Source organism: Plasmopara halstedii (genome assembly GCF_900000015.1).
Source record: "Plasmopara halstedii genome assembly, contig: Scaffold_1583, whole genome shotgun sequence".
Lineage (NCBI taxonomy): Eukaryota > Oomycota > Peronosporomycetes > Peronosporales > Peronosporaceae > Plasmopara > Plasmopara halstedii.
The window spans coordinates 335220-347674 of record NW_020188494.1 but is presented as its reverse complement, the minus strand read 5'-3'; the positions used below and the strand labels follow the sequence as shown (position 1 = coordinate 347674).

General features: G+C 43.6%; 4 protein-coding genes across 4 annotated transcripts; 3 read left to right on the top strand and 1 right to left on the bottom strand.

Annotated features, from left to right (window-relative positions):
* Positions 1–395: 395 nt before the first annotated feature.
* Positions 396–735, top strand: PHALS_01663 (uncharacterized protein; the record flags this gene model as incomplete). The annotated part of the gene is made up of 2 exons (XM_024716095.1): positions 396–495; positions 578–735. The coding sequence occupies 2 exons, from the start codon at positions 396–398 to the stop codon at positions 733–735; spliced, it is 258 nt and encodes an 85-aa protein (XP_024581728.1).
* A 1772-nt stretch (positions 736–2507) lies between these two features.
* Positions 2508–4706, top strand: PHALS_01662 (uncharacterized protein; the record flags this gene model as incomplete). Its single annotated transcript, XM_024716094.1, has 1 exon — positions 2508–4706. One exon carries the CDS (start codon positions 2508–2510, stop codon positions 4704–4706), a length of 2199 nt encoding a protein of 732 aa, XP_024581727.1.
* An 81-nt stretch (positions 4707–4787) lies between these two features.
* PHALS_01661 (Permease of the drug/metabolite transporter (DMT) superfamily) lies at positions 4788–5961 on the bottom strand (the record flags this gene model as incomplete). The annotated part of the gene is made up of 5 exons (XM_024716093.1): positions 4788–5060; positions 5128–5424; positions 5496–5555; positions 5627–5680; positions 5740–5961. 5 exons carry the CDS (start codon positions 5959–5961, stop codon positions 4788–4790), a joined length of 906 nt encoding a protein of 301 aa, XP_024581726.1.
* A 1667-nt stretch (positions 5962–7628) lies between these two features.
* PHALS_01660 (uncharacterized protein) lies at positions 7629–7861 on the top strand (the record flags this gene model as incomplete). The annotated part of the gene is made up of 2 exons (XM_024716092.1): positions 7629–7745; positions 7817–7861. 2 exons carry the CDS (start codon positions 7629–7631, stop codon positions 7859–7861), a joined length of 162 nt encoding a protein of 53 aa, XP_024581725.1.
* Positions 7862–12455: the final 4594 nt, after the last annotated feature.

Sequence of the window (12455 nt, the reverse complement as noted above, 5' to 3'; positions counted from 1 at the left end):
GTATGCCACACCACAGCTCCCTTGGGAGAGTGACGGGTCACTCTCATGTAATCCCGTTACAATAGGCACTAATGTATTAAAACGAGAACAATATTTGCATAACCATTTGTTGGTGCGGCAGACGCGTCCTCGCTTTCGTTATCGATGTATAGGATCATCACTCGCCCTTCGTACGTTTGATTAGGTGAATAGTGCTTTTTGGTGTTGGTGAAAGCACATTCAGGATTTAAAACTTCATGAAAGTAGCTTGATCGTACGCGGCCGCAACGCATAGTCCGACTCGCCGTCATTGCAGTCATGTTCAATCAGCAATCATACGCTGTTATCCAGAAAAATTTGCTTGGCAAATCATCAGACTTTGTCTAACGCATTAATCACGCTCTTTGTATATAAAAATGCTTCGTTCAAAAGCGGCAAGCTATCTGGGGCGTTCCAAATTCTTTGCTTTGGGCCAAAGTCGTCTTAGTGGCCAATGTTTGCAGCAATTGCTGCATTGTATATTTACCATATTACCCAGCTTGGTGGCCAAGTTTCTGTCGTTCAACCAGACTGCTTTCATCTTATTAAAAACCTGAAGTTCATTCGGTGACAGCGACTTGGTCCGCTGCCAAGACTCCGATGAAGCCCCACTATGTAAATTGTCTCGGATTCGGCTTTCGCTGTTGGGTATCTGCTGCTCAGCAAATTTTTGTCCAAAGCGGTATTCCACGATACCCAACAGGTCACGCCACGTAAGACATTACTCGCCGATATTCTTGAATTAAGCAGATCACTCGAATGCTGACTGATAAGCATCCAATATAAATCGCAGGAAGTGTTTTTGTGGCCATTACTCAAGACAAAAGCGATCAATTGCCGGAGCATTCATCGTTCTCCTTCCACCCAAAAGTGATTGTCTTGCTTGTACTGCAACGCCGAAATCTCAATCAATCGTGATTATTAAGCTTTTCTGGCTATTTTTTATGCGAAATTTCAGAATATGACCGTCGACCGCAGTAGCTTATAACTTTTTTAATGATGGAATTTCTGCTTGGTGGGCAATTGATGTACTCGCTCTAATCCAAAGCCCCTCTACATGGGGCGAACTAAAAGAAAGAGCGTTTCATTAGGGAGATCGCCGTCCAAAAAATAATTATTCTTTACTTCAAGATCTTGTATAATTTACCACTCGGTTTGTTATCCATAGTTCCGTAGATCGCGACCCATAATTATCGTACCGAGTAAAATGCCATTCTTAAAATCGTCATAAAAGTCAGCGCGGTGAATGCATTTCTAAATTAAAGTTTTGAAGACATCCGCTAACCAATTTAACCCATTCATAATCATTTCTCCGTTCCAAGATTTTGGATTCCCGCCAAAGGATTCCACACACTGAGACTCGCATGCATCGCGCGGAAATATATGCTCCATCCGTGAAATCAGTAATCATTTGTTATCCCATGTCTTGCATTAGCATACAGCCCGTATGTCATGCTTCCTTCGAATAGGCAAACTTTTTGCCTTGAATAGCACGAGGGTGTCACTTTACTGCCATAAACTATGACGGCGAGCATAACTGTTATTTTCGTTGAGGCAAATCTGGTAGTTTTCAGTGCAATGTTATATCCATTGCTGTACGCCGCGGGTCTTCCAAATGAACAGCAATTTTGACCATTAGCACCATGTTGGAAGGAACGCATGTTGATCTGAGATTGGCCAGATATCTCATGTACTCAAAAGCACGATTCAATAGGACTTCATCAGAAATGCATAACCCGACGTAATGCTTTGATTGCGTTCAATAAACTTGGCCAACCAGCCATCAGATGCCTCGAATTCTTTTTCTTTAATGTTCTACCTTTCGCGATCTATTGAGCAATGTGGCGAACGGCTCTCTGGTCACACGCTCCTTTGCGGCCCTCAGATTCAAATAATATCAGCGATTTCTTCATTACTTTCAGTAAGGATGCCTGTGCACCCGCTACCGCTTGAGGGCTTCTTTTGGACATCGCTAAATAGAGCTTCCTGTGCAATTCGCCCAACAGGTCCGCACCGTCCCTGGACTGAGATCAAACTGTTTGGCAGCTCGTGAGGAAATGCCAGCGGCGTGATCACAAATTCATTCAATTACTTCCAGTTTCGTTGACATATCATTTGCCTTCCGTTTTGACATAGTTTGAACTTTGCACATACCGCCAGCCCGCTCTATTGAGGATGGCATTTGATTATTCCTCCGAAAGGGGAAGGTTTATAAAAAAGAGCGCTACAATAGAGCAAGTACGTTAGTTGCAAAAGTAACTATTTTCTATCTTTCAAACATGAATATATTTTACTTAGTTATTTTGGCCTGTCCACTCTTTGCCCCAAACTACGCATTTTGATCGTTAATATTATGTCGTTGAGTCTCGTAATGCATTTTCTATTCACAAAATGATACAAAATAAAAGCGAGCTCGTTTTTTCATTACCTTGTTTGCGAAAAGACGTCGATGTAAAGGACTTTACGCCAATCGTGATTCGACAATGCAGATGTCTCCATTTTTGCGCCTCGCTGCGCTTCTTGGTTTCTACAGCCTCGACATTTTCGATTTATATGTAAAAGTTGTTTGGATCGGACCACCGGACTCGTTCTCGTTCTATGTGGATCGTGAACTCGGTTTCGATCATGAGGCTCTCCCGAAACCGGTATTTTCAAACCCAAATGAGTCTAATTCCGAAAAAAATTCAAACTTCTATCGAGTATCTGGTTGGACATCACTTTACCAGCGATGCAGAGACTTGTACGCGCCCATAAACAGCAGGGCGTTTGACGTGGTTATGGGAACTGATTGCGATCTTGGATCACTTTCATCGACTAAGTCCCAAATTTCTCACAACTTGATTCTCTCTGCAAGTTCAAGTGTTGATTCAGTAGCGTGGGTAAGCTGCCAGCTTCTATTTTTTCACCGAAGACCACCTATTTGCCAAGAAAACCTCGTCACATTTTTCGCCCAGCGGTATCGACTGACGGAGGCTGAAGTGGATCCTGATAATATGGCTCCAATTCACTCAATAGCTGAAGCTGAGCTTCTGAGATTGCTCAATCTTCTCAGTAACAGCCACCCGCTAACAAATGTAATTTGTGCGCAAGGATTTGAATACACTGCGGGGCCAGGACATTATCATGCCTCTGTCTTTGTCTGCAACAGCCCCAACGGATTTGAGAGTTCATTTATTGGCGCGTCTTTGACAACTTTTGCCGAGTTACATGACAATTTAGCGCACTTAGCGGTCAGCAAGGTGGATATTATGGGATTCGAGTTAATCTCACGGAAAAACTCTCGTTCACATTTTATATTGCAAGAAAAAGCTGGCGACGTCATCGTCAAAGAGCGAAACAATACAAACTTCTCCACTTTTGGACATCTCTACGTCATTTTAATCCTTGTGGATGTCACGCTGCTCATCGCGCACATACGTGCAGCATTCGAGGCGGCTCGTATGTTTGGGTGGAAATCTCTTCTTGGATTCCAGAAAATCAGTGACAATGAAAGAGATGTACTCAGAACTTCAAGGTGGTTGCAATTATATCGTTCGTTGTATCGCAGCGAGTATATCATAGGACTGACAATTGTATCGGCTTTGGATTCGTGGCTCGTGAATCTCCCGTTCGATTTTATGTGGTGCACAGATCATCGAGGAAAAGCTTACGCAATTGTTTCTACCATTCGAATTTCGATGCTTGTGATCAGTTTGCTCAATTTAATCTGGAGTGCATTCGTGCGTATTTCTGAAGCTCGAGCATATAGAATTGTGAAATACACTTATGTCAGTCCACTTGAGATACTGCTAGCTTTGGGTTTCATAGCGACCCTCCAAACGCCCACTTTATTTAATGGGTCGATTGCCCGACGACAACTTGAAGACCAGCACGGAGTCGATAACGAATCATTTTACGGCTGGTCTGCGCTTTGGAACTCATATGATGAGGAAATTGACAGGTTTTGTTCGACTTCACCATATACGATAGGAAAGCTACTTGCTCCGCTATCACTTCTGATTACACAGACTCTAGCGCTGATTTTTGTGCTGCTTGTGGGAAAGTTTATGTATTTTTCTCGACTGCGGGATCGTCAACATAATGTGAATGCCAGTGAATTTTCAGTCATCGAGTCTGACGACATTGACAAACACTTGGAAGGCTACTCAGTCGAGCGTTACGCCTCTTCCACACCTCTTATGACTCGACACTCTACAGAGTCGTACCATCGGCTGCCGCTTGAAGACCTGATGCGCACTCCAGCTCGAGCTAACAGCTTGGTGCGTTGCTGCTTCGATCTAGACATGGTTGAGGCGGACGGACTCACGTACATGCTACCGCATGTTTACTTTGATTTCGGTATTGTCATAAGTGATGCTGGATATTTGCGTTCCCGACGCAGATTTAACACAGTGCTTCGTCGCCGTCTTGATATTGAAAAGTTTGTTGTTCCTCAATATAGCTCGTCGTCAATCATTCCATCCCCTTTAAAACGTCAGCGTATCGAATTTGAAAAAGCAGTCAAACGGGCAAAGTTTGCTCTGAACAATGAAGCAACTCATGTGGAGGCTTTGATCAACAGCATAATAACTCCTCTACAAACCCAACAAGAGCAGAAATCGATGGCAACCTCAAAATATATGCGTCGACGAAAAAGTATGGATGAGCTACTAATAGGCGCATCACCAACGTCTGATGTCATTACCTAGTCATGAAACACTTGCACTAAAACTTCCTTAAAAAAAGTATATGATGTCGTAAACTTTGGACTTGCTGCTGTCACTTATGTTTTAAAGGGTCATCGTGACTTTGCGAACTGCAATTATTACTGCGCAGATTAATATAATTAGCGCACCAAGTATACTCCAGTGATTGATGTGCTCGCCAAGAATCGTGGAGTCCCATATGAAAACAAAGACGACGTCTAAGTAGCGCACGGCTGCCACGATACCTGCTTTTTCCAATTGGATCCCTCGCGTAACAAAAAGTTGGCCACTAAATGTAACAATCCCAGTGCCAAAAATTGCTCTCCACAACAAAAACGTATTAGGCAGGTAGAAGGACTGTCAAAGTACGTTGAGTATTAGCAATCACTGCTTTAAAATACAAATATGAAATTTCGTCATATACCTGCTGGATGAACATCAGCCACAGCATCGTCCAAATAACACTCGCTAGTGCAAAATAGTGCACAATTACAAAGACACTGAGCTCTTTCAGTTGGCGCATTGTCAAGTAAACGAGTGCTTGACATACCGCGCCTAGCAAAGCTGAGCAAATTGCGATCCAGGAGCCATCTGCAGCAGCCGTCGGATGGTAGTATCCAAACAGAAAACTTGGGCGGACAACACAAACGAGGCCACCAAACGCCACGATGGCGCTGATCATACTAATCAGATCAATTTTCTCATCAAGCATCAGCGCACCCTTCGCATGGACAGCAATTATACTGAGCGTTAGTAAGCACGCTTTAAGCTTATATGAGACGCTCAACAAACCATGAAAAAGGTGAGTATAGGGCTGACGAATCTCAAGGAAGTAGCGTCAGCAAGCACCATCTGGGACATGGCATAAAAGGCGAAACTCATGCCGGAAAAACCTGCGATGCAGCGATATAGCAGCATCTTACGAAATTTTGGCTCAACGTAAAGACTGATGTGAAAGAACTTGGCAACGATCTGCTCTGAGTACAAAAGTGTCAATATACCAAAACCTATTGCACATTAAGCTACAGCAACTTACAAAGTTGCAGACGAGCACGCCGGCTGAGCGCCAGAATGTAGCCTCCATGGACGAAAAGGTCAGGGTCATATACTTGATAAAGGTAAACATAAAGCTAAAGCATAGCGACGCCATTGCAACATACGCCATGCCCAGCAACGCGTGAGGATTTCTTTTTTCATTGACTTTGGTAGGGACTGGACAAGATGAATTTATGGGCAGCAACAATGCTCCTTCACTCATCGTTTTTTACTTTTGGACGCTTTCATAATTCGTGTAATTTACATTCTCGATTTGGTAAAAAAGTACAGCGAATTAAGTGGGGCCAAAATAACATATGGCAAAGGCTATATCAAGTCGTGTTTATTTGATCAACTTGCGACGTTTGGCGCGTTGCGGCGCAGTCCTTAGACTCGTGCGCCTCGCAACGTCAGTCAGCACCCTCCATGAGGACTGTTCCTATGGTATATGGTCTCATAACATTGCCAAGGTTTATATGGCTACATCGTGCAATGGGTGACAAAGACTCTTCGTCTTACAGTTTTGTAGCTTTACAAGCAGGTAGAAGTCCAAAGATATAGAGTTAGATTCGAGAAACTCGTAATGCCTGACTTTGTGTAGCTCACAGCGTGACGAGAACGTCGAGGTAGGCAATTCCTTTATTTCCTGTTTGCGGACAGCAGCAGTTCATGCTGAAATTAGCCATATTCGTGATGATGAAACCGCGGTGCTAAATCATGAACTTAGAACAAAGCTGAAAGCCACTTTCTATGATACGCCGCTCGACCTTATGTAATTACTGGGGAATCAATGGCAGAGTGTGTAACGGGTCATAAAAATCAACGTCGCTACAATTTTTTTTACCGGAGTGGAGCTTTGAACTCCAATGATAGTAAACACCATCTGCTTTGTCATATATTAGTTAAGCCCCCAGGGGATGCGCAGACCCACACGCTAATTTCACCAAACAATACCGACAGGGGTGAACCTCGTTTGGCAGATTAATGAGTTTTCAGACATAACTTAACTTTGATACTCTCCCACCGTCTTGATGCCCGTCCGTTGATAACATCAGGCGTTTCTTTAACGCGTTCTCGAGGCGCCTTAAAACATGCGGAGATTTTAGTAACTTCTGACACGTTTCACCTGTGCGTACATGAGTGCTTACCCTTTTTACATCCTGGGCAGCTTGTTAATAGCGTCAGTTTCGTAGGTTTTTTAATCGAGATGATCTACAAAAGGGGTATCGTTTGTCCCGAATGGAATATGATTTTTGGGCTTCTTGGCATGATGTACAACCTCGCGTATCTTTGTGAGGAGTAGCGCTGTCAACGTGCTTAACGCTTAAAAAGGTAAATTTGAGCTACAAAACCCGTTGCTTTCTAAACAGCACAACTTTCGGTTTATTTGAACGCCAAGTTGATAGTTTTGCCGATGTGTAGTGTCACCATTAAGAAATAGATGACACACGAAACGAGTGGCACGAAAGGCTCTCTGTAACCACAATAAGCTGACTTGGTCCTCAACGGTACTTTCTGAAACGAAGGTTACCAATCAGCCGTCCTCTGCAAGAAGTGTGGCGAGATGTAGCTGTAAATCGCAAATGGCTTGGGCTCAAGCTAGTGTAAGCTGAAGTCGACAAGACCATAGTCATAGCGAGTTGTACCCCTATTCGTGCGCTAAATACTTCTCTAATTACTAGACTCAATAAACTATCAAGTATATAGCATTTATTAACGTTATACAAGTGCTGGAGTCACGCGCTGTACCTGTGTGTGCAAGTGAGCAAAATCATTTGAAGACCAGCTTTGAGACCATTAGGTGAGCACCATGCGCTCTTAATTTGCTACAAAACATCAATTTGGGCGAGATCGTCAAAAACAGCGTCATGGCTGGCTGGGAAAGTGGTCATGACTGTCAAAGCGCAGATGAAAATGTCCAATAATAAAGCTGCGATTCTCCTAACGAAAATACCTTTACCAGCATCCAAACCGGTGGCGTCAGAGAGTGCTGATGTCACGCTGACAGTTAGTGAAAACAGGTTGATACCGGCTGTAAAACAATTTTCAGCACTTAAGAAATATCAGTCGGTCTTTAGGTCATACACGTGATGCTGACCGACAAGCGCTGCAACGGATTATAATTCTCGGAGCTTCTGTAACACCCTTATGGTGTTTAGATCGATTGGTCGGACGAAGGCCTCCCTTAAATCCGACGGTAAATTTAAATTTATGATAAGCTTAAGACGTGCATTACAGGACTTAGATTAGTTGTAATTTGCCTACGATAAGACAAACTAAAAATAAGCTTACCAGACTAAATAAGTATTATTCTGTAATATTGCTTTGTGGAAAGGGACAAATCTGTTTTGCGGTCTCTGACATTTGTTTGTAGTGACAGAATTAGCTCAGTTATACTTGCCTTTTTCAACACTGCCGGCATCTTTTGACCTACGTTTAGTTATAGATGTATATATTATTGCTTAAGTGTAATTAAGTCAGTCCTATAACACATTTTGTGTAAACCCCATCCTTTCGTGTGTGGTTAACATTTTTCTATATACCCTGCACAGTTGAATATCCCATAATTTGTTATATCAAAAAAGAAGGCATTTATCAGTTTAGGGAAGGTTGAAGGCCTTCTGGCCAAAATAAATGTCACTTCATCTTTTTCTCATCATTCACGTTAATGGTCGAGCGTGTTTACTAATTTAGTCTCTCCATGTATACGGACGAGCACATCCGGTTATAATTGGTAGCACTTGTAGTCATTCCAACGCCGACTACTTCGATGAATTCATCCATGGGTAATGTGGACGCCACAGGCGGTGGTCGCCCTTAGATCAACAGGGAGAAATATTTGTTCTAACATACTCGCAATGGGAGTGTGTGGTGAAGCGATGAGCTTTAATCCGACATCCCGCGGGCTTCGACATGCTCCAATTGGATCAAGACGCAATAACTTAATCAAATTTTACTGCGTATGGGCAAGATTTATTGGTGATCTAGCGCAGAACATACTGACGCCAGCTCCGTCATCTCCACTACAAGCGGTGGTGACACCGTCGGTAAATACGGCACGCCCCGTGAAAACGAAGGTAGAAAGCTTTTATGGGAACGATGATGAAAATTTTGTATTTTAGAGTAAAATGAACAGCACTATCGCGATGGCTTAAATCCGTGATAACCGCGGTCAAGTAGCCTTTGCCATGTTGCATTTGGATGACCGAGCGAAAGTTTGAGTAATGACTTGGGAAGTCAACCTCCCCGGCTACTTTGCCACATGGCAAGAGATGATGATGGTCATGGAACTGATGTTCCTACCGCCGAATATGGCATTTCGACAACAGTCGAAGTTGTGGTCATGCCGTCAAGACAACAGTCATTGTTCAACTATGTACAGAAGCTCCGTGAGCTTCGCGCCAGTATTGCAAGCAAACCACTGCCAATGGCAGTGGTGGTCAATGTGGACTTACTTATGGGCCTCTTAAGACTGAAGTCTTCCGCCAGAGTCCAACGACTCTGGATGATGCAATTATGATTGCATTGCGTGAGCACTACTGTCAACGTCAAGCACGCGGTCAATCGGTCAAACTGGAATTTTAGAATCGATGGATCTTAGTGTGGTGACTGTCCGTGCACTGTAATGGATGTCACATTTGGTCACATTCGCCGTGATGGTCGACGTGGGAGACAACCTCTCAATACAGGTCTCGTCGTAATCGTTCCGAGCCAAGTGGTATCAATATCACGGGGGGTTTAGGACACTACGATATCCAGTAGACATAGAGCGGTCTACTGGGGCATTTATATAAACTGGTGAGTGTGGTGGTAGAATCACTCACGAGGGATTAGCCCTTGAATGATCGCTGTCCATCGTTAACGACACGAGGCGGAGTGGTCTCCTCGTTGAAACAGCGAGTGTGAAGGATTGCGGTCGTTCGTCCAAAGTCTTTATTAACTCAGGCGTGTCGCATGACTACGTGCGGAAGCAAAGTGTTGCTGAAATATTTTCAGTGCTTTTGGGTGTAATAGATAGAAACAATGGCTTTATCTCAGTGAAGATGGCCACTGGTGCGGTGGTCGCTGTGAAGAAAATTATACTTGATCTTCAACTGGAGTTTAAAGACTTCACCTCGAAGGAATTATTCACAGTCCTCGAAATGGACAAATGGTATGACCTGATTTTAGGCATACCGTGGCTTGAGAAGCATGAGCCATGAATCGATTTGCGGTCGAAAACGATTGGAAGTAGCTTTCCTGGCGTAGATGGAATCCTGGGAGAGGTGAATCCAGCATTTTTATTTTCAGAGATGCTAAAAACGTAAATCTGCAGTATGATTTATTTGATTTTTTGGGTTTGCACTTGAAATTGCAGGATTAACTAGACAGCTAGTTACGGTCAAGGTGCTCGATTTCACCCCTGGTAAGGGCGCGAATCCAATCTCTGAGCAATGTGCACGGCGCATCCCTTACATTCGGTAGTCAATTCCGGGACCTGTTCGTGAGAGGACTGTATCTTCTGCGACAACCAAACATACAACAATATTGTATCTGCTTTCGATGGCACTTCGCAAACAAGGACAAATTACACGGTGAGCGCAATGTTTTGACGGCCTAACATAAATAGCTAGGTATTGTGCACACGTGGTAAGTATCAAATAACAATTCTCGTTCTGCAGGCGGTCGCACCTTTGTCCAGCCTGCCGAATTTATTAGTTGTTGGCTTTCCAAATGAATGGGCATTTTAGGTCTTTCGATTAGTATTACCGTCATTTGTAGACACTTTGCAAAAAATGGCTTATCTCGCTGCCGTCAACGAGAATGTGACCGGTGAGGATACAGCAAAGCAGTCATTAACGAAGTGTTCGTTACCATGGCTTGCTGGTTACGTGTATCCGCGCTGGATAGCAAAATTTTAATAAATATTTGAAAAAGAAGGTGCTCGGCACCAAATTGGGTATGACAACAACTGACCATCGTCAACCAGATCGTCAACCAGATCGTCAGACGGAACACAAATAATCGCGTTGTGGAGGGAATCCTTCGGAACGCTTGTGCGTTAAGGAGCTGCTGAAACGATTCACTCCTACTCATTGAGCTTACATTAAATAACGCGGTACATGCCTCTATATGCTCCATTCCAATATACATTAATGATTTGGTAAATTTCCTGGTGCCTTGACCCCGCATGACGTGGCTATTGTATAGTGTGGCAGTTTGCTGAAATCATTCCGATTACACTTCGTAAAAAAGTCAGAAAATTTCTTTCAATGACCTTGAGAAGGTGCTCATAGCCAGGACTAATTATCAGCAGCGGGCCAACTCCAATGGCAGGTGAGTCACACACGAACATGTTGTGAGCTAAAGGATCGGCCGCAATAAATCTACTTATTCATTCTGTGTTTGCTACCTGTAAGACTAAGTTGCAACCGAGCTATATCGGACTGCTCACGGTCGCAGCGAAAACGCATCACAAAGATCCTGTGTTCTACGTGAACTTTCCGTTTTTACATCACAATACCGATTTCCGATCCAGTGGCACTATTGTCGGGTGAGGGCTGGAGAAATTTCACGATGTCTTTTTCACATGTTTCGGTCGCAGAAACTGCGTTTTGCGTAGAGACTCGTTCAGCTATATGGTTTGGCTCACAGGAGCTAGTAAATTCACAAGAGCAGACACGGTAAAGCACTGAAACTATGTCTAACCCAGGTGCAGTGGTTGCATGTGGAGCGCTAAATATTTTCCAGCATAGTAAGAACGCAATACAAGTGTGAACACCGGTGTGATCAACATCTAAGTGAGAAAGGGTGGAACCTGTAATCTTGTGCTCTTACCCCTACATATATGGTACGATTGCTGTAACGGGGTCACACATACCCTCGTTACAGGGGTGTATGTCACACTAGATGGGCATGGTGTGACCACACCCAAACAAATATACAATACGGGGCTGGATAGCCAGTAGTTATACATGTACTTAGATTTTACTATACATATTTAGGAGAATCTATGCATTTAAAATCAAACGGCTTTGCCGCAGATAAAATAAAAAAGTTCGTTCTCGAATTTAAACGGAAGCATTAATTCGCCTTGGGTTAAGGTTGTAATCACTCTTGGTGTAAGCGGATTGCGATCCGCTAGACTCGTTCTTGTTTCTAAGTTAGAACGAAAGGTCGGTGACCTAACTTACGCTTCCTCTAAGCGCAAAGCTACGGCAGCTCCGCTGCAATTGCACTCATTACGATATGTTGTGATTGTGCGAAATACACGCTGCAATTTGATGCAACTGTGAATGGTCATAGAAAGCGAAGAATCGGTGTTCATGAAGACGAAGGAACTCCAAAGAGGATATGTCCTCGGTACACGTGGGCTACTAGCCAAACATCAGAAATTAAAAATGATCTTCTTAATTTAAAAATAGTGAAAATGTATGTTGTATTTTAAGGATATGTGCTCTTGAAATTGTAAAGCTAGCTACACAGTAAGTCACGGTTGGAACCACTTTGGTGGTCATCCGTGAAAAAAGGAATAGACAGTTTTGGTTGAGGCTCTCGGTCCGCTGATGCTCGGCGAAAAGATACCAACCTCTATGCTTTTGTCAAACGCAGTCTTAGAGTCGAAGCCTCCTACAGGCAACGTGCACGGCAACCCCGTTGCAGGAAGATTATTGCCTATGTAACGGGGCTACACGTACCTTTGGGTCACACGAGATGTGCATGGTGTGACTGCACCCG